The sequence below is a fragment of the Rana temporaria genome, chromosome 3 (assembly GCF_905171775.1).
Source record: "Rana temporaria chromosome 3, aRanTem1.1, whole genome shotgun sequence".
NCBI lineage: Eukaryota > Metazoa > Chordata > Amphibia > Anura > Ranidae > Rana > Rana temporaria.
In genome coordinates this window covers 396723671-396745891 of record NC_053491.1, presented here as the reverse complement: position 1 = coordinate 396745891, position 22221 = coordinate 396723671, and the positions used below count along the sequence as shown (strand labels likewise).

The following is a 22221-nucleotide window of genomic DNA, read 5'->3' as shown; positions in this document are numbered from 1 at the left end:
GCACAACCAAATTTTCGGAATGGCATTAGCTGTTCATCAAATGATTGCCAATAATAGCTCTAACGTATCAGGACAGTGGAGTCAATTTACTAAAGCCTCGTACACACGTTTAGATTTTGACCACCGAACGTTTATTTTTTTTTGTGGCATGCTAGTTTCATGTCGAAAGTGAAGAGTTACTCACAATACGAACATTTTTGGACGACAGAATGCAACGTCAAAAGTGATGTAATGTGTTGAATAGTTTTGCATGTATTCTTTTGTTTCGGAGCATGCGTAGTCTTGCTCTTACGATTTTTTTTCGGACGAAAACCGCATATCCAGCCTTTATCTGATGAAAAAAAAACATAATTTCCTGCTGGTGCGATTGGCTCACCGATTTTCCCAGAAGTCTGCACTAAGATACAAGTCAGATTTCAGGCATCGCCATCATTTTATTTTGGTGAGATATTTCCAATAGGAAATCACATCTAAAAAGGGATGCAGACCCTGCGATTTTCCTCATTAGAGCCCTGCAGGTGAAGCAGCTGATAATTCAGAAACCACGCCCACTAGATTCACTTTCCACATGGACACTGACAAACACATGGATTTCTTCAGAATAACAAAAAGGTAGGAATCTGCAACAAAGTTTGTTAAAAGCCTTGTAATGTACATCGATCACCCAGAGGGGAATGTTTTTTTTCTCAACAAAATTAGTACTCTTTAACCACTTAACCCCCATACCATATTGCTGGTCAAAGACTAGAGCATTTTTTGCGATTCAGCACTGTGTCGCTTTAACTAACAATTGCGCGGTCGTGCGACGTGGCTCCCAAACAAAATTGGCGTCCTTTTTTTCCCACAAATAGAGCTTTCTTTTGGTATTTGATCACCTTTGCGGTTTTTATTTTGCGCTATAAACAAAAATCGAGCGACAATTTTGAAAAAAAAATAATATTTTTTACTTTTTGCTATAATAAATATCCCCCAAAAATATATAAAAAAAACAATTTTTTTCCTCAGTTTAGGCCGATACGTATTCTTCTACATATTTTTCATAAAAAAACACAATAAACATTAAAGTTAGAGCGTTTACAAAATAGGGGGTAGTTTTATGGAATTTTTATTAATATTTTTTTTTTTTACTAGTAATGGCGGCTATCAGCGATTTTTTTTCCGGTACTGCGACATTATGGTGGACACTTTTGACACATTTTTGGGACCATTGGCATTTTTATAGCGATCAGTGCTACAAAAATGCATTGGATTACTATAAAAATGCCACCGGCAGTGAAGGGGTTTTTAGCTAAATAGCTTCCTTTACCTTACTGCAGTCCTGGTTTCATGTCCTCATTGTTCGTTTTTGCTCTGATGTTGCTGTAATTCTGCTCTGTTCTGGACACTTCCTGGTTGTCTGTTTCCTGATCACCACAGTACTGGGAGCTTCTAGTTTCGTTTTCAAACCCTCACTTCTCTATGGCTCTATACAGCACAGAGGCAGGATAACATGCAAAAACGAAACTGAACCTAAAAGGTACATTATATGATTGTTTATCTATTTTTAATCGTTTTTAAAAGGAATCAGTTAAGCATTATGTCTCTATACCCTGTAAACATTTGAGCAAAAAAATTGTTTCCTTTACAACTCCTTTAAGTATGTTCCCTGGGTGTGTTCTAACTGTAAAGGGGGGGTGGCCTCACTAGGGGAAATGACTGATCGCTGTTCATACATTGTATGAACAGACGGTCAGGCATTTCTCCCCTGACAGGACAGGGAGCTGTGTGTGTACACACACAGCTCTCGGTTCTCGCTCTGCAACGAGCAATCGCGCCCGCCGGGCACGCGAGTCAGGGACGAGCTGGGGGCACACGCCCCTAGTGGCCGCTTAGAGAGCCGACGTTATAGTACGGGCTCTCGCGCAGGGGAGCTGACCTGCCGCCGTAGAACTGCGGCGGCAGGTCGGCAAGTAGTTAATCAAACAAGCTGTATTTAGAAGATTGGCTACCATGCACAGCTGCACCAGATTTTGCACTCTCCAGTTTATTTAATAAATCAACTCCAGTGTTCATTAAATCCTTAAAAAAAAAAAAAAAAAAAAAAGTAATTTTATTGAAAACATTTTACTGTACAATACACAAGATGAGGAAAAACTGAAAACCAAAAAAAAAAAAAGAATAAAATTAAATGATTCACTTTAAAACAGGATATGCTCCCAGCTGACAAAGAAGTGCAAATCTAAGCATGCCTGGTATGGTACAATGCCACTTGCTCATTATCAGCAGAAGGGCCTCACTTACCAAACATCTCTATTTTTCTACTTTTGAAGGGAGTGGACAGGTTTTATCTGGTTGCAGGTTTAAACCCTTCACCACCCAATTTAACCTAAATAAGGTGTTTTGATCCGATTCCAATTCAAAGCAATGCTTGTATTTTTTTTTTTACTATGAAAAACAATGGCAAGTAGAAGAACCATCTTACATAAGAAAGTGAGTACATGAATAAAGTACTACAGTGATCATCTATTGTGGGTCCCCACACTGTCATAACATTGGAGTGAACAAAACAATGATGTCACACTGCCCAGAACTAGCGATCAGATGCGTATTGTGTTGTAATAAAGGCATCTTGTACTGAAAATATAGACAAGCCAACACCGCAGACCTCCCCTTTTAAAAACACAAATTTCCCGGCTGTCATGTTAATCCGACACTTTTAGTAATTTCAGAGTCACCAGACCTGGAACAAATATGCAGATTAGAATTTGTTTGGATGTCCCTAACCTTCATGTTGGTTTTAGTTCAGGGACCCAGACCACTAAGCTTTTTCATGTGTAGACAGCAATGGTTCTCCATTTCAAAACCGGTTTCCTTTCACTTGCACTGTAAATAGACTCCAGAGAACACAAAGTACAACATCCAACTTGAAAGTTTAGGCGATGAAATCTAGAGGTCTGTTGAATCCTCCTTTTCTGTTCATATATTGCCTGCAATCAAAGCGACAGAGAAAAAACATTAGCTTACAGTTACCAAACAAGGCTGCCCGATATTTGCTGACCATCCTATGGCTAGCTGTTCAGTTCTCACAACAGATTATTTACACTGTAACCTTGTTCATTTTTTTTTCTATACAAGTAAATCAGATGAACTTAAAGCTAAACTCCAGGCAAAAAGCGAAATACACAGATGAAATGCACGTATGCAAGTCTTGTTACCTGCCAAAGAATTTGTATTTCTGTCCATCAAGTCCTGAAACCGCTTTGTCACATGGCACAGTCCTGTCTGGCAGAGAAGGAACTTGATCTTTCTCAGTTAGTTTCAGGTCCCCTGCCCATCCCCTTGCTCTGAATGGGCAGTAAAGGGCATTAGTAACCTTTGCAGCTCATTGCCCCGTCACTCTACTTTCTTCACCTATATACTCCTTGCATTATGGCACCCCCGATTATCTCCCTGTGTGGTTTCCCCTCCCCCAATCTGAGCTCTACTGTATAGGGCTGCAAGAGGCTGATAGCAAGTCAAAAATCACAAACTTACACTGCATGCATTTAAAAAATAAATAATGTAAAATGATGCATCAATGATAACAGTATTGCAATAATTTGGGTGTAAAAGTCAAACCAGGACTTTGAATTTTACAGGTATAAAAAGTGGTGCATAGCATGGCGGCACTAAATGCAGTAGAAAGAGGCAAGTGTGTCCCATTACTGATAGGTGGAGCACAAATGTCATGTGCCAGTTCAGAGACTTAAGCCAATATAGGAGTGAATTTCCCTTCCTAGGGGTAGACTTCCACTCGCTTCCAGTTGTCTCCTTCCATTTTTTAAGTAGGAGTCATATGCAAGTTGGATGTTTGTAACCTGCACTCCACTTTAATCAGAAAAATGCTTAATGAAAAAGCAGAAGAATGGAGGCTACCTATGATGACCTCTCCTGAAAATGCTAGTTTCCCGGCTGAATCAATGGCTTCATAAGTTTTTAGGACTGTCCAAGAGGAAAAAAAAAAAAAATACACAGGCCTGTCTGGATATGACCCACCCAAGCTACTCCTCTACTCTTAATACTACCGAGACCCAAAACAAGCAACTAGAAAGCCAGTAGTGGCATCTACCATAGAGGTTTCCTTTAGTTGTTAAGCTCACCTAGGGTATAGCATGTAATAAGTTGGCAAGTATCTGCCTCCCAACCCCCAAGAACTAACCCTCTTGCACGAGACAGCATGTAGGGGCTCTTCTTCCCCACAGCCACTGTCACTTCCGCCTGCATAGCCATGTCATTCATTGACAGAGATCTGTGAATGTATAAACTACAAGTCTTGCTTTCCACTGCAGCAGATGAAAGTAGTTATCAATGGAACACAAGTGCAGTAATCAGCACACTTGTAGTCCATTGACACATCATGCAGCTTTCTAACTGAAAAGGGAGCTGAAGGAAGAGTTTGCAGGAGACTGCACTGTCCACTGATCGCAGGTGCAATGCTTTGCAGATTGCTTTGGGGGAATACATTTTTTTTATTAAAAAAAGAATTAAAAAGGTAAAATTAGCCTTTAAACAGTGTTAAAATTTCAGAATAAATTATGCAACATATACTGATGATTCCAAGTTAAACTATTTTAATGTGCCTTCATGCAATGATTAACACAAGCCGCATACTACATGTGGGTGGAATGACTGGCATGTAACATGTATCGCTCTTAAGACTGGGTAGTTGTAAATGTGCCCTAAATGTCAGCAATGGATTTCATTACATTGTGATAAAAAAATAAAGTAATTGTAAAATGATGGGATATTGGGTTTTCCCGTTCCTTCATATGTGTGCCTGCTACAGTTGCCTGGAAACCATTGTGATACAGTGAACACTGCCTCCATCTAATCAATGTACGCCTCCTACAGACAAACGCTGCCATGTGCTTCATCAAAGCAGAGCAATCTCAGAATGACTGATAGACAGATCTAATCTAGCCATCTATAAGCATTGATCGATAGTTTAAATGGGGATAGATGGATAGTTTGGAAACTAATAGATCTTTATTGGGTACAACAAAGAAAAAACAGTAGAGGTATACCCTCATAGCAATCATTATCAATAAGAATAATGAAGCCTTGAAAAGGCATAGAACAACATTACATTTATTATGGTGTGGAGGGCCATGGCCTGTACACAAGATCCGGAAATAAAAACGACAGAGCGTGTTTTTTTTGCATGCTAGTCACATTTTGAAAATAGAGAGGTTACCAAAGTTATGAAAATTCTTGCATGACAGAATAAAAAAAAAATTGGAAGTGATGCAATGTGTTGTAGTGCATTTGCATTGTATTGTCGGACGACAACTGTACTGATTAAACAAAAATCGTACAATATCGGATGAACTGCCTTTCGAAAGCTATGTACCAACGATCCGATTATCGTACGATCGCTTCAAATGCGGTATTTTTCGTCCGTTTTTTTTTTTGATCGTGTGTATGGGCCATTAGCATCCTGCATAGCAGTATTATAGCATACATGTGTGAACATTAAAGGTTGAGGTAACTTAGAGGAAAAGAGAAAAAGAATATAACAATGGGGCAGAGGAGTAGGCCCAGGATAGCCCATAGAGGAGAGAAAGAACTTGAGCAACTCCCTAGGAGCAGATTGTGAAAATACTATATTGTTACAGTCGCAGAATTACAACTGGCGAGAGCATATCTTTTAGGGCAGAAGTGGAAAAGTTGAGGTAACAGCCTGAAACTCTGCACATGTGTTTGTAATGAAAATGACACCATTTAGCTGTCCAAAGAAATCAGATGGTTTGGCTAGTCATAATGGGCTGTAGTTTAACAAAGTACATTTACTTTACCAGCAAAGCCAACGACCACTTGCCCCCAGAAGTCACATTTTGATTCCTTACCTGTATTTTCGTTTTTGTGACACATTTATGGCATATGCATTAACGGATCCATCTACTTTCCTTCCCTGTAAAGGAACAGATTAATAAGGAGTATTAGAACAGGGTCTTATCTGCAGAGGACAGAGACATGACTGCAGAAGTAGTGCTTACTGTACACTATAAAAGGAACAGCTGACTTTTCTCTGTAGGTCAGAACTGGCCCGTCTGGCTAATATATTACTAGGAGTCGCAGCACACCAGGTCACCCTTTTAAGAATCCTGCATAGATTACAGTCATAGTGACTTTTTGCATTTTTTTGCGTCTTAGGCAGGATGCCTTAGTACTCACAGAATTATGTAGGTGGGATTCAAAGAAAAGAATACTAGACACACTAAGCAAATGGTTACAATAAAACATTTCATTTTCAGAAAAATACCTGAGCACATGTACCATGTTGTGTATTGGAGTTAAGCATTTATTAGCCAGTGATAGCTAATAAATGTTTTCAAAGAGGAGCTCTGCTCTCATCAGGCACTGTATGAAAATGATTTACTCCTGAAAACACTACATGTGACCAATGAAAATAAACTTGACATTAAGTGGGCTAGTTTACACTTGCTTCAAAACAAGGCTTTGGACAGGCTTTGTTAGAGCTCTCTGTACGCCAGTCAAAGTTTGTCTCTAAATAAAATGGTTAGCTTACAGTCCTGTTTACACCTTACTTTTGCTTACAGTCCTGTTTACACCTTGCTTTTGCTTGGTGCTTCAGTGGGCTTCAATGAGCCTTTGATGAGGCTTCAAGCGAGCTTTGCCATAGACTTCTATGGAGGCTTTGAAGCACAACTAATAAAATGACATGGGGTATAATTTACGTTTTTTTATGTCGTTAAAAACGATCGTGTGTGGGCTTCAGAGCATTTTTCAGGTTCTGAAAAACTGGCAAATTTTTTTTTCACAACGTTTTTAAAGTTGAAATTTTTCTAAAACCTGCGCATGCTCAGAAGCAAGTTATGAGACGGGAGCGCTCGTTCTGGTAAAACTACCGCTCGTAATGGAGTAAGCACATTCATCATGCTGTAACAGACAGAAAAGCGCGAATCATCTTTTACTAACACGGAATCAGCTAAAGCAGCCCCAAGGGTGGCGCCATCCGCATGGAACTTCCCCTTTATAGTGCAGTCGTATGTGTTGTACGTCACCGCGCTTTGCTAGAGCATTTTTTTTTTCACGATCTTGTGTAGGCAATGCCTTTTTTAATGACTGGGTTGAAAAAACTTTTTTTAGAGCCTGAAAAATGATCGTGTGTACGCAGCATTAGAACACCATCCCTACAGACAAGCAAGGAGCTGGAAACATGCTTTGGGGCCGTTTCTCTGCTAAAGGTCATGGATGGGTCTTCCAGCATGACAATGACCCAAAACATTACTGTAAAGGCAACAAAAAGGAGTGGCTCAAGAATAAGCACATTGAGGCTGGGTTCACACTAATGCAAGTTGGAATGTGTGTTTCTCCGCATCCAATTGGCAAAGCAGGAGATTGTGACTGGCTCTTTAGAGCTGGTTCGCACATCTCTTGAGCGGCTCCGGTGCGAATTACACACGAGTCCTGTGCATCTTTTGGTCCATTTCAGGTCTTTAGGGGATCAAGTGAATAATTTTCCCCACTGTATAACATTAGGAAATTGAACTAGGCCGTCACTTGGCTCCAGTTGGCAACACCAGATACCGCACATTCTAGATTGGCGTTGTGCGTGCCAATGTTACCCAAGGCTCTGCCAACTCGTTTCACCAATTGGACACAACTTCCTTAAGGCGATTTAATAAAAGCATGTATGTTTGAGGTTTCAAGTTTTTTTAAATAATTGGTAAAATAAGTTAAATTAGTAGCGCTTCCCCATTTTGTTTAGAAATGTGATTTGGTTATTCACTATTGTGTTATCCACAATAAAAACAGTAAAAACGTATGTGCAGTGGATCTAACGTATACAGTGCATTCAGAAAGTATCCAGACCCTCTTTACTTATTTTAATTTTGTTATGTTGCAGCCTGATGGAACAGTTGTTTAACCACTTAAGCCCCGGACCAATATGCTGGCTAAAGACCAAAGGTGTTTTTACAGTTCGGGACTGCGTCGCTTTAACAGACAATTGCGCGGTCGTGCGACGTGGCTCCCAAACAAAATTGGCGTCCTTTTTTCCCCACAAATAGAGCTTTCTTTTGGTGGTATTTGATCACCTTGGCGGTTTATATTTTTTGCGCTATAAACAAAAATAGAGCGACAATTTTGAAAAAAATGCAATATTTTTTTACTTTTTGCTATAATAAATATCCCCCAAAAACATATATAATATATTTTTTTTTCCTCAGTTTAGGCCGATACGTATTCTTCTACCTATTTTTGGTAAAAAAAAAAAAAAAAAAAAAAAAAAAAAATCGCAATAATCGTTTATATCGGTTGGTTTGCGCAAAATTTATAGCGTTTACAAAATAGGGGATAGTTTTATTGCATTTTTTTTTTTTTACTACTAATGGCGGCGATCAGCGATTTTTTTCGTGACTGCGACATTATGGCGGACACTTCGGACAATTTTGACACATTTTTGGGACCATTGTCATTTTCACAGCAAAAAATGCATTTAAATTGCATTCTTTATTGTGAAAATGACAGTTGCAGTTTGGGAGTTAACCACAGGGGGCGCTGTAGGAGTTAGGGTTCACTGTGTTAGTGTTTACAACTGTAGGGGGGTGTGGCTGTAGGTGTGACGTCATCGATCGTGTCTTCCCTATAAAGGGAATGACGCGATCGATACGCCGCCACAGTGAAGCACGGGGAAGCCGTGTTTACACACGGCTCTCCCCGTTCTTCAGCTCCGGGGATCGATCGCCGCATTCGAGCGGCGATCGGGTCCGCGGGACCCGCGGTCCCGGAGCTTCGGACCGGGTAGCGGGAGCGCGCCGCGGGCGCGCGCCCTCGACCCACGGCTGGGTACAAGTACAGGACGTATATATACGTACATGTGCCCAGCCGTGCCATTCTGCCGACGTATATGTGCAGGAGGCGGTCCTTAAGTGGTTAATTTGTTTTTCTTTTCTCTTATGAATCAAACACTCAGTTCCCCACAATGATAAAAAGAAAAATAGAATTAGAAATGTATGTAATTTTTTTTTTTTTTTTAATAAACACAACACACACACACTGAAACATTACATGTACTTAAGTATTCATACCCTTTGTAGTTAGTACTTTGTTGAAGCACCTTTGGCAGCAATTACAGCTTTGAGTCTTTTAGGTTATGATGCAGCAAGCTTTGCACACCTGGATTGGGACATTTTCCACCATTTTCCTTTGCAAATCCTCTCAAGTTCAGTCAGAATGGATGGGGATAGTCAGTGGACATTTTAGAATTGATGCAGTTCAATCGTGGTTTCATCAGACTAGAGAATCTTTTTCCTCACAGTCAGAGTCCTTCAGGTGCTTTCTTGCATACTCCAATCGGCCTTTTATGTGTTTTGCACTGAGAAGAGGCTTCCGTCTAGTCCCTCTTCTATAAAGCCCAGATCAGTGGAGGGATGCAGTGATGTTGTCCTTCTGGAAATCTCCACACAGTATCTCTGGGGCTCAGTCAGAGTGACCATGGGATTCTTGGCCACCTCTCTTACCAAGACCCCTTTCACACTGAGGCGCTTTGCAGGCGCTACAACACTAAAAATAGCACCTGCAAAGCGCACCTCCATTCACTCCAGTGTGAAAGCCTGAGGGCTTTCACACCGGAGCGGTGCGCTGGCAGGACGTTAAAACATGTCCTGCAAGCAGCATCTTTGGAGCGGTGTGTATACCACTCCTCTACCGCTCTTGCCCATTGAAATGAATGCGCACCATGGCCATACCGCCAGCATTTGCGGGTGGTTTTAACCCTTTTCAGCCGCTAGCGGGGGTTAAAAGTGCCCCACTAGCGGCCGAATACCTGTGTGAAAGGGGCCTTAGACCCTTCTCCTCTGATTGCGCAGTTTGGTCAGGGGACCAGCACTTGGACCTCATGGCTTTTGCTTTGATACAGTATGCACTGCCAGCTATGAGGCCTTTTATAGAGAGGTGTGTGCATTTCTAAAATTAATTTTATTTACCACAGGTGGACTGCAATCAAGGTGCAGAAACATCTTAGCAACTATCAAGAGTTCAAGTGTTGTTGCAAAGGATCTAAATACTTATGCCTATGTGATATTTCAGTTTTCCCTTTTCATACATTTGCAAACATTTCTAAAGTCCTGTTTTCACTTTGTCATTGTGGGGTACTGAGTGTAGATTAATGAGAACATTTTCTTTTATTTAAACAACTGTAGTATCAGATTGTCAAGTAAGAAAAATTAAAAAAGTTAAGAGGGTCGGAGTACTTTATAAATGCACTGCATATTTACAATGTGGTGATATGGTTGCATGGTGATACAAAAATAAAAATAAGTTACCTTAGTGGTATCAAAAGAGCCAAAACCCATGAGCTTTATCATTTCTATCTCCTCTTCTGTTTTTCCCTCCAGATCTTCAGCTGCAGAAAATAAAAGACATAGCCTTGACAAATATTTCAAATATCAGACATGTGACCTCAATGTTTTTATTTCTACACACTAAAATTGCTTTCTAAAGTATCTATAGACCAAAAGTAAAATCATTCATTTCCACATTGAATTTCAATAATTTCTAGTAATTTGAACAATCATGAATTTTGCAAACGTACTTTTGTGAAGATCCCCACACATTTTCTTCCTTGAATTCTGTGACACATATTCACTTTACCCTGCGAGTGGGCACTGCTGTGTTAGAATTTACAAAGCCTGCAAGCCGACAGTCAACTTAAAGGAGTTGTAAAGGAAATTTTTTTTTTTCACCTTAATGCAATCTATGCATTAAAGGTGAAAAAAACGTCAGTGTATACCGCCCCCCCCCCCCCCGTTTTATTACCTGACCCGCCAAAAGTCCCGAGATCCTCTTCGCCGCTCAGCCTGGCCACTGATTGGCTAGAGCGGATGCAGGGGCGTAACTAGAAATCACAGGGCCCCATAGCAAAATGTTGTATGGGGCCCCCCAGAGCCGCCCTAGTGTCAATGCAGCGTGACCTGTGCCCCATACAGCGTGACCTGTGCCCCATATAGCGTGACCTGTGCCCCAAATAGCGTGACCTGTGCCCAATACAGCCTGGCCTGCCTGTGCCCAATACAGTCTGAACTGCCTGTGCCCCATATAGCGTGACCTGTGCCCAATACAGCATTGCCTGTGCCCAATACAGCCTGGCCTGCCTGTGCCCAATACAGCCTCACCTGTGCAGAGGAAGAGGCAAGCCGGCCGGATCAGCAGAGAGCGGGATTGCCCGCTGTAATAGCTTTCATTTGAATTTCCCGACTTCACGGGGCTCATCGTCACATAGCCCCACCTCTTAGCCCAACGCCTTTGACGACGTCACATGTCCGACAATCTGTCGATCAAAGGTGCCGGACCAAGAGGTGGAGCTATGTGACATGAGCCCCGGGAACACTGGAAGTTCTAATGAAAGCTATTACAGCGGGCCATTCCGCTCTCTGCTGATACGGACAGCCAGGGGCGGACTGACAACTCATGGGGCCCCCGGGCAATAGGAGATTATGGGGCCCCCAGGCTTAGAGATGGCCACCATCTTTTTTTTTATGCAACATGAATGTGGGCAAACCCATGCGGAGAGGCACCAAGCTCCGTGACATGCTGAGTGGCTTAGAGTTGGTGACCCACTAAATTCACCAGAAGCCTCTCATGGGGAAACAATTGCAGCCTCACTGTGCCCCATTAAATGCAGCCACTGTGCCCCATCAAATGCAGCCAACTGTGCCCCATCAAATGCAGCCTCACTGTGCCCCATCAAATGCAGCCTCACTGTGCCCCATCAAATGCAGCCTCACTGTGCCCCATCAAATGCAGCCTCACTGTGCCCCATCAAATGCAGCCAACTGTGCCCCATCAAATGCAGCCACTGTGACCCATCAAATGCAGCCAACTGTGCCCCATCAAATGCAGCCAACTGTGCCCCATCAAATGCAGCCTCACTGTGCCCCATCAAATGCAGCCAACTGTGCCCCATCAAATGCAGCCAACTGTGCCCCATCAAATGCAGCCAACTGTGCCCCATCAAATGCAGCCAACTGTGTTCCATCAAATGCAGCCAACTGTGTTCCATCAAATGCAGCCAACTGTGTTCCATCAAATTCAGCCAACTGTGCCCCATCAAATGCAGCCAACTGTGCCCCATCAAATGCAGCCAACTGTGCCCCATCAAATGCAGCCAACTGTGCCCCATCAAATGCAGCCAACTGTGCCCCATCAAATGCAGCCAACTGTGCCCCATCAAATGCCGCCAACTGTGCCCCATCAAATGCCGCCAACTGTGCCCCATCAAATGCTGCCAACTGTGCCCCATCAAATGCAGCCATTGTGACCCTCAGCCACTCCCCCCCCCACATGGGGCACAGTTGGCTGCATTTGATGGGGCACAGATGCAGCCACCGTGCCATTAAATGCAGCCACTGTGACCCTCAGCACCCCCCCCCCCCCCTGTTGTCTGACCAACACTTGCCCCATCTTGGTGGCAGGTCAGGCAGTGGGTGACGGCGGTGAGATGTGGGACGGGCAGCGGCGAGCTGCTTACTCCCTGCACATCTTCTTTTCTCCTGCTAGGCATCCAATAGGAGCGCCTGTCCTTTCAGCCAATCACATGATGGGTATCAGACCCGCACTTCCTGATTGGCGGAGAGCCGGTTCATTGTTAGAAAAGCAAACATCAATTTGCTTTTCTAAACCCACCTGGATGGGCTCTGAGCTCCAAGCCCACCCTAATGTGAAGCCTATTAGAGCCTAGGGCTCTAATCAGATGCTTCAAACCCCCCCCCCCCCCGCAATTTAGGCACCCAGCGTCCTAAAAGGGGATGGACACCTGAATTGGGGGTGGCCATGGATAGATTCATGCAATGCATGAATCTATACATTCTACATAGAGGGGGTGGTGTCCTTAATGGATGGACCGCATAATATATATATATATATATATATATATATATATATATATATATATATATATATATACACACACACATACATATATATATATACATATATACATACATATACACATATATACATATATATATATATATATATATATATATATATATATATATACACAGTATATAGTGAGAAGTGCCATGCTTCTGGGAGAAGGATGTGCTGAACTTCTCCAATCTCTGCTACATCTCCCTACTCATCACCTGCCCACCAATACACAGGCACAGCCTCCTCTCCTGTATTACCACATGTGAGCTGCTGGGGCACTACAAGTACCAGCATGGCAGAAGGGGCAGGAGCAGTGTGTTCTATCAGGATGATTTTTGGAAAAAAAGTGCTGGTGTGTGTATATATAGATATATATTTATCGATATATACACACACACCAGCACTTTTTTTCCAAAAATCATCCTGATAGAACACACTGCTCCTGCCATGCTGGTACTTGTAGTGCCCCAGCAGCTCACAGACATGGCATGTGGTAATACAGGAGAGGAGGCTGTGCCTGTGTATTGGTGGGCAGGTGATGAGTAGGGAGATGTAGCAGAGATTGGAGAAGTTCAGCACATCCTTCTCCCAGAAGCATGGCACTTCTCACACACAGAAAAACGATCTAACAGCAAGAGGAGCCCTGCTACACAGCATCCCCCTCCCCCTCCTCACCAGGATAGGTAAGCAGCACTGATAGTACAATTCTTCCAGCTTACCTTTTATGAGGCAGCAATCCACCCCACACTGCAGGCTGTCCCCTCCTCCCTCTCATCATCTCTCCAGCAGTCGGCATCTCCTGCTCGTATGTCAAAAAAGCCGCGCTGGAGAAGGGGGCGTGTACACTGTGCTCCCATTGGCTGAGAAGGCAGTGAAGAGGCGGGGCAGCTACAATCTCGAGATTTGTACATCAAAGTGATGTCGGTAGTGGCCATTTCAGTGATAGATGTCATAAAAACACTGATTCCAACAAACTGTCCCTGCTTTTACCAAGGCTGGCAACCCTGATGGGGCCCCCTAGTGGCCATGGGGCCCTCAGCTCGTCTCTTCCTCTCCTCTTTCTTCCCTTCACCGGGCCCCCCTGATCCTCACTCGGCTGCGGGCCCCATAGCGCCCGCATGGGTTGCTATGGCGGTAGTTCCGCCACTGAGCGGATGGATTGAGAGCAGCGCAGCCATTGGCTGGCGCTGCTGTCAATCACATCCAGTGACGCGCTGAGGGGCGGAGCCGAGTGATACAGTGAGCGGCTATGGCCGCTCGCAATTGCTCACCACCATGCAAGCTCTCTCACATGACTGTGGTCAGTACTTGCGGGGAGGACCAGAGACAGCCGCCGAGGGACCCCAGAAGACGTGGATCGGGGCCACTCTGTGCAAAACGAACTGCACAGTGGGGTAAAGTATAACATGTTTGCTATTTTAAATGAAAAAAATAAAAAAAATTTCCTTTACCAACACTTTAACAGGAGTACATGCACACCTGGCCGCTATAGCAGGTTTAAAAAGTGATAGGACTTACAGTTGTGCTCATAAATTTACATATCCTGGCAGAATTTATGATTTCTTGGCCATTTTTCAGAGAATATGAACAACACAAAAAAACTTTTCTTTCACTCATAGTTAGTGTTTGGCTGAAGCCATTTATTATCAATCAACTGCGTTTACTATTTTTATATCATAATGACAACATAAACTACCCAAATGACCCTGATCAAAAGTTTACATACCCCAGTTCTTAATACCGTGTATTGCCCCCTTTAACATCAATGACAGCTTGAAGTCTTTTGTGGTATTTGTGGATGAGGCTTTTTATCATCTCAGATGGTAAAGCTGCCCATTCCTCTTGGCAAAAAGCCTCCAGTTCCTGTAAATTCTTGGGCAGTCTTGCATGAACGGCACGTTTAAGATCCCCCCAGAGGGGCTTAATGATATTGGGGTCAGGAGACTGAGATGGCCCCTCCAGAACCTTCACTTTATTCTGCTGTAGCCAACGACGGGTCGACTTGGCCTTGTGTTTTGGATCATTGTCATGTTGGAATGTCCAAGTACGTCCTATGCGCAGCTTCCTGGCTGATGAATGCAAATGTTCCTCCAGTATTTTGATAACATACTGCATTCATCTTGCCATCAATTTTGACCAAATTTCCTCTGCCTTTGTAGCTCTCATCTCCAAAACATCAGCGATCCACCTCTGTACCTTTCATCATAAGCCTTGTTGACTCCTCTCCAAATATTGTGTAGCGCCCTCCCTGCTACTTTCATAGCTGGTGCTGCTTTAAATTTAGAGTGTGGTCAGAGATTTAGTTGCCTCTGACAAGGTTATTTTGGCCAGATTTGGGCCTCTGTTCCAGCCATGGCTGTACTGTGGGTGACCAATATTGCTGTAAAACCCCAGGCCAAGAAAGGCAGCAGTCGAGTCAGGGTGTATTGGGGTTTTTTCCTCGGCAGCCAATTGGTGGGGGTTGATCGCCTCACTGTGCATGCTGGGGGAGAGTACTTGGGGGGGATAGACGTCATTAGTTTGCGGTCGTTGATCGCTGGTCTGTCATCCCACCACCCCCCGTGTGTCGCCCTCATGGCCGCGGGTGCGTGTTCAAGTGTTCCTGGCTCCAGGACCACGTTGGTCCAGGGTTGTGATCTACCTTGTAGGCCCGGTGGTCCGACTGGGTCTACAATTGCAAGAGTGGTCCTGTGCTGTCCGTCCTGAGGGAGGAAGCCACCCGATGAAGAACCTGTCTGGGGGAGTACCGAGCATGAGATCTCAGGAGAGGCCTTAGACTTCATCAAAGGACGCACCATTACTGAGAGGCTGGATGATGGTCGCCCGTCAGTCCTGATATGACTAAAGTTTATCCAAGAGAGATCTTGGTGCTTAATTCTGTGTTGAGAAGGATTCTGGACCGGAAAAAATATCTCCATCTTTGGGAAGGTCTGTAGCAGAGACTTTGCTAAAGTTCCGTGTGACACTCTGGCTGCTAGGCTGGTGAGAGAAGCCTATCCAGGTGCACAGTACCCACTCTGGCTAGAGTGGCAACGAGAGTTTATCGCTGGAAGCAGGATTGTTTCCGAACAGAGTTATTCACATGAACCTACTATCCCTTCTACCTCTTCAACTATTACTATTTTTACCCCGTTGGGTAATAAAGCACAAAAAAAAAGACACCTAAAGTGTGGTCATTGCAGTTCTCATCGTGTACCCTAGACGGCGGAGGAATAGAGGTAACATGCCGCCCAAAACAAACCAGCAGCTCCTTCGGGGGTAGTGCTACAATAGCGTTTATGATCATAGTCAAAAAGCTCAATTTTGGTCTCATTACTCCAAATGACTTTGTGCTAGAAGGTTTGAGGCTTGTCTCTGTGCTTTTTGGAGTATTGCAAGCAGAATACTTTGTGGCATTTGCGTAGTAACGTTTTTTTTTCTGGCGACTTGACCATGCAGCCCATCTTTCTTCAAGTGCCTCCTTATTGTGCATCTTGAAACAGCCCCACCACATGTTTTCAGAGAGTCCTGTATTTCACCTGAAGTAATTTGTGTGCTTTTCTTTGCATCCCAAACAATTTTCCTGGCAGTTGTGGCTGAAATTTTAGTTGGTCTACCTGACCATGGTTTGGTTTCAACAGAACGCCTCATTTTCCACATGATTAGAGTTTGAACACTGCTGATTGGCATTCTCAATTCCTTGGATATCTTTTTCTACCCCTTTCCTGTTTTATACAGTTCAACTACCCTTTCCCAAAGATCCTTTGACAATTCTTTTGCTTTCCCCATGACTCAGAATCCAGAAATGTCAGTGTAGCACTGGATAAAAGATTAATCTACTAAGCTCTGGAGCAACTGCAGTCTATTTGCATTTAATAAATCAACCTTATTGCGCCTACCTTCTCTAATGTGCAAATCAGCATTCATTCATGCTGGTACCTCCCACAAGTAACAGCCATAAAGGACCAGCACAAATGGTCCCCTTTCCTAGTGCCGCAGTCAATTAACCAGTGGTTGAAGCCATTATGAATAAGCTGACATAAAATGGAGGTACAGTTTAGCCACTTTAGAACACTGTTATTCAATATACATGTCACCATATACTATGTGACACTGCCATTTCCAGGTATCTACATATGGAGGCATGGAATATATATATTTTTGGGGAGGGTTTAGTGATACCAACACATACTTGCAAAGTGACATCACCATCCTTCCAGCAAGATCCTAGAAAATACTCAGTATCCCAAATCTGACGAGAAGATGTTAAACCACAGGAGTAGGAATGTCTTCTTTTAAAATTTGGGCTACTCAGCATTTCTCGGTAAGCAAATACATAGACCTTCCATTTTTAGTGCAAGGTCCACTTTGTACTACTGAGCTCTGAAAACAAAAGGCTTTTTATAGCAAAGAAATGTTATAGTAGAAAACAAGCAATAAGCAGCATAAAGCTCCTAATAAGTACACAATATTTCATGTCTATTAAAAACAAATTCAGTTTTGATCAAAAAAACAAAAAAAAACAAACCCAATTTCCCTTACATATCTAAGAAAATGTTACACACACACTAACCTGCTATCTGCCTTTCCTTAACTACTTTTGAGTCTTTACCGTCCTTTTTCTCATCATCATGCCTACCAGGCGAGGAGGAAGCGGACCTTACCCTGCGTGGAGACCTGAAAAAAAAAAAAAAAAAAATTAAAAAAAAACCACTTCAGTGCATACGTACATGTTTTCTGTATGACAAGCAGATTTCCACAAAGAGGTTGTATACAAATCAAAACAATCCAATAATTTTTAATACATTGGACACGTAGCCTAGCAGTACTCAATGATCAGACGTGTAGCGACGGTCCCCCCTGTACACACCTTCATTGGAAGAATCTGTGTACTGAAGTTTTTCTGCCTCCTGCTGACCAGAAGGCTGGGGTAGGTGCCTCCAGTTATGTTCAGTCATTCATGTTGATGGGAGCATAACACCATCTTGCGATTTCCTCTGTGGCTGCATATACTATTATCTGTACGTTGTGATTTTATTTATGCACCTGAGTCACCTTATCTGCACTGTTTGCACATTCATTCAGTACACCTTTGGATGCACCTTATCTTAGCATTTATAGCGATTTTTATCTTTCAGTCAGTTTATTTGCACATTCATTTATCAATTATACTATTTTGGTTATTTATACATTTTTACCAATTGCACCATTCTATGCTATTGGAGTGCAACACCATCTCTTAAATTTTTTTTCCAAGTGTATATTAATTGGTTTACAGAATGTACAAACTATGGGATATACACTGGAATTTTTTTTTTTTTACTACTAATGGCAGTGTTTAGCGACTTGCAGTGGGACTACGATCTTGCGGCAGTCGGACACTAAGACAGTGATCAGTGCTAAAATTATACCATGTCATTGTACGGACACTGGATGGAAAGGGGTTAAACATCTAGGGTGATCAAAGGGTTAGCTGTGTGCCTAGTCAGTGTTTTACTGCACTATATGTGCTGATTTTACTTAGGGAAGTGATGGATTTTATTCCCTTGTTTACATGTTGTGACACCCCCCCCCCCCCCCCCTTCATCTTATACTTCAGTGCTCGGTCTGCTCAGTCACTGAGTTGGGCAGGGGAGGGGGCAGGAGCAGCTTGTTCCAACTCTCAGCCACACTGAAAGGTGGAGCCAGCTGTCAGTCAGGCAGAGTGGTGGATCCTGACTATATTGTTGGGAAACTTCCAGTGCCTGGCCCAGCTGTGCCTTGCCAGCTGATAGTTGCCAAAAACCCTTAGCCGAGTTTAGGTCATAGGAGGACAAAATAATTGCACTACTGTGACTCACAAGAGAAGTATGGCCAAATACGCTGACCATACTTCTCTTTTAATGATGGAAAGGCTAAATTGGTCCATACACTATCAAAACAGCTCACTAAAAGCGTGAACGGGCTACAATAGCAAATTGTTTAATATTAGCGTCCAATACGTCACTACCTGGTCCAAGTATATGGTTTGAGAAAATATGAGGCTGCCAAATATGAACAGCAGAAGTTCCAGCGATATGCAGGAGCAAGATTAGCTGGTACAATGCTAATCTGACAACACAGGGGGGAAAAAAAAAAACCTGACAAAACACATACAGAATTAAAGAAAACATAATTGTAACAATGTGCAACTCCATCATGTATCTGAAGAATAAGGCTTCATTTCCATGGACGTTTTTACAGACACTTTTTTTTAGCCTTTTTTACAGCTTAAAAACGCCTGTCCACGTTTCTTTTTTTAAATTTTTTTTTTTTTTTTGAGCTGGAGCTCAAAAAACGCTGTAGTGTTTAACGTCTGGCGTTTTTACAGCTCTATGGCTGGAGCTTCAGAACGCACTGGTCCTGTTTTTTTTTTTGCAGCTTAAAAACCTCATGGTGGGCATGAGGCCATAGACTAACATGGAGAGCCGTTTTTAAGCTGCAAAAAAAGCTCAGAAAAGTGGCTGTAAAAACGTCCATGGAAATTAAGCCTAACTGATACATGCAACTTCAGAAAAAGCTTCACATTAGCTGTTCCAGCAAACGCTGTCCCCCAATTCCCAGTGAGCATTCACAAATAGGAATTATATTGCAGTAGACATCTACATCCCCCCCCCCTTTATTTTTTCTCTAAACATATTTGTTTACCTAGAGCGGCGCCTGTGAGGCGATCGTGAACGACTTCTCCGCCTCTCTCTGGATCTTGAGCGCTCTCGTCTCCTCCTCTCACGTTCCCTGGACGCAGATCTGGAACGTCTTCGTTCTTAACAAGTCCAAAAAAAAATAAAGTAAGACCAAAAAAAGGAAAGCTACACATGCATCTATACTGCAAAAAGAACACCACAAGCAGATTCAATTTATGTTTACATATTTTGTATTAGGGCGGCATCACACTGCCCTACTTCACTTTCCCATAGGCTACCTATGATGTCCCGTGGTTTTGGTGCAGTTTCAAAAAGCGCACCAAAACTCCTGCATGCTGCATCTTTGGTGGGCTTTCTGAAACCGCACCACAACAGTTTTGGACATCGTATAAATCTATGGGAAAGTGCAGCTAACCTGTATGAAAAACACGGGATAGCGGCAATTTGCCCAAAGCGCAGTAGGAAGCCACCCTTAAAGTGACAGTGAACTCTGCTTTTTAATTTGTACCTACAGGTAAGCAAATAATAAGGTTTACCTATATGCACAGTGAAGATCTCCTAAATGTGCACCGTTTAGGAGGTAGTCACATGTGTGATGTCATTAACACATGCGCACTGTACTCCGAATCGACCGCACACTTGACTGTGTCGTCCATTGAGAGTCTTGTGCCAGGACCGTGACTGGCGCACGCATGTGCTAAAGTGATGGCATTGTGGCTCAGCCATTTGGCTAAAGTTTGCAAACGCAGAGTCGTTTTCTGCTCACAGCTGACAATTTTTTATTTTTTTTCTCTAATAAATAAGAAAAGGAAGAAGCAGCAGCCTGCCAAGTTTATCACAACACTGCTCAGCACTGAGATAAAAAGAAACATTGGGGTTTATTTCCTAAAAGCAAATGCACTTTGCACTACAATTGCATTTCGAAGTGCAGTCGCTGATCTGAGGGGGACATGCAAGGAAAATAAAGAACAGCATTTTTGTTTGCACATGATTGGATAATAAAGTCAGCAGAGCTTCCCCTCATTTCAGATCTACCCCTCAGATTTACAGCAACTGAACTTTCGAGTGCACGGTGGATTTGCCTTTAGTGAATCAACCCAATTGTATCATTCGGTTCTTTTAGATCAAAGGAATGAACTCCGGTCTGTAAAGGGCAGTTTAACCACTTAAAGATTAAGCCTTTTTTCTGCCATTTGTTGCATACAAGATAAAAATCTGTATTTTTTGGTAGTAAAATAAATATATATATATATATATATATATATATATATATATATATATATATATAGTTAGTTAGTTTTAGCAGAGACCATAGAGAATAAGATGGTGATCACTGTAATATTTTATGTCGCACTGTATTTGTGCAGCGGTTTTTCAAAAGCATTTTTGGGGGGGGGGGGGGGGGAATACACTTCAATAAATAAAAACAACAGTAAAGTTAGCTTTTTTTGTATAATGCGAAAGATTGTTACACTGTGAGAATCGTGATCTTTATTCTAAGCAAAAGAAAAGTGATTCTCATTTTATCCAGAATTGTGCAGCTCTACCCTGATGTTAACCCCTTCCTACCAGTGTCATTACTACAGTGACAGTGCATTTTTTTTTTTTTTTTTACTGCCTGCACAGTACAGAGCCGCCAAAAGCCTCCGAACATCGGAATGGACGATCAGCTGTAGACGATATTGTGCCACACGCTCTTGATGCTCGTGCAAATCTGCAAATGGTGGATTTCTTCATGATGGGCACATGTGAGGGGCGGATGCCTACAGAAGGGGGCGTATTTTCAAATGATGGGCAGTGCTGTCAAGATGGGAGCAGAATTTTTCACTAAAATCAAACAAACACATGAGCCAAGTAAAGGTCGGGTTTTTCAATGTTGATGGGCAGCTTTGCAGGGCATATTTATCTAGGTAACACAAGAAATAGCACGGCCCATCATGACAAAATACGACCCCTTCTGTAGGCATCCGCCCCTCACACGCTCCCATCACAAAGAAATCCGCCCCTTGCACGAGCATCGGGAGCGCGTGGCACAATGTCAGCTATAGTGCACAGGCGCCGTCTACAGCCGATCGTCAATTCCGATTTTTGGAGGCTTTAGGCGGCTACGTACTGCGCAAGCGCTGCGCCTGCACAGTAACGGGCGGGCATTATTCAATGGGGGCAATTTCTCGTCAAAACACTCTATCACAAAAAAATGGCCTGGTCAGGAAAGGGGGGGGGGGGGTGTAAATCGTCTAGGGTTGAACAAATATGGATTACACAGGTTCTGAGGCTAATGTAATGCAGATAATACACCAAGGGAGGTTAATTACCACCATAATCAGCCACAGAACCTGTATAATTAATACGTGTTCGGGTTTAATGGGATGAGGCGTCAGTGGTGGCTGCCAGAGATAGTTGTGCCCAATGCAGAGTTCGCCTGTATAGAGCTCATTGTGTGGCGTGAATGGACGACAAATAAGAATATCCCTGAGCAGCTGCTCCTTTCCAAGACCCCCTTCCCCAACCCAGGACACTGAGCTCTCACCTCTCCGCCTCTCCGGGGACCTACTCCGGCTCCGACCCATCTTCTCCGCACACCGGAATCACTCTGCCAGGACCCCTAGAGAACCTGTGCGTACTTCCCCAGTCTTCCGGCCGACAACAAGTTCCGGCGATAAACGTT

At 43.1% G+C, this 22221-nt stretch overlaps 1 protein-coding gene across 1 annotated transcript; it reads right to left on the bottom strand.

The window, feature by feature from the left end:
- Positions 1 to 2383: 2383 nt before the first annotated feature.
- SNRNP27 (small nuclear ribonucleoprotein U4/U6.U5 subunit 27) lies at positions 2384 to 22208 on the bottom strand. Its single transcript, XM_040345862.1, has 6 exons — positions 22084 to 22208; positions 19558 to 19672; positions 17465 to 17568; positions 10308 to 10387; positions 5865 to 5929; positions 2384 to 2966 (listed from the first exon to the last, which is right to left on the bottom strand). The coding sequence occupies exons 1-6, from the start codon at positions 22121 to 22123 to the stop codon at positions 2912 to 2914; spliced, it is 459 nt and encodes a 152-aa protein (XP_040201796.1). The 5' UTR covers positions 22124 to 22208; the 3' UTR covers positions 2384 to 2911.
- Between the last annotated feature and the right edge of the window lie 13 nt (positions 22209 to 22221).

Coding starts and splice junctions, on each gene's coding strand:
- SNRNP27 (XM_040345862.1), bottom strand. CDS start 22,123: ATGGGTCGGAGCCGGAGTAGGTCCCCGGAGAGGCGGAGAG. Junction 17,569..19,557: donor CCTCACAGGCGCCGCTCTAG/GTAAACAAATAT, acceptor TTTTTTTTTCAG/GTCTCCACGCAGGGTAAGGT. Junction 10,388..17,464: donor TAAGGAAAGGCAGATAGCAG/GTTAGTGTGTGT, acceptor TATTTTCTGCAG/CTGAAGATCTGGAGGGAAAA.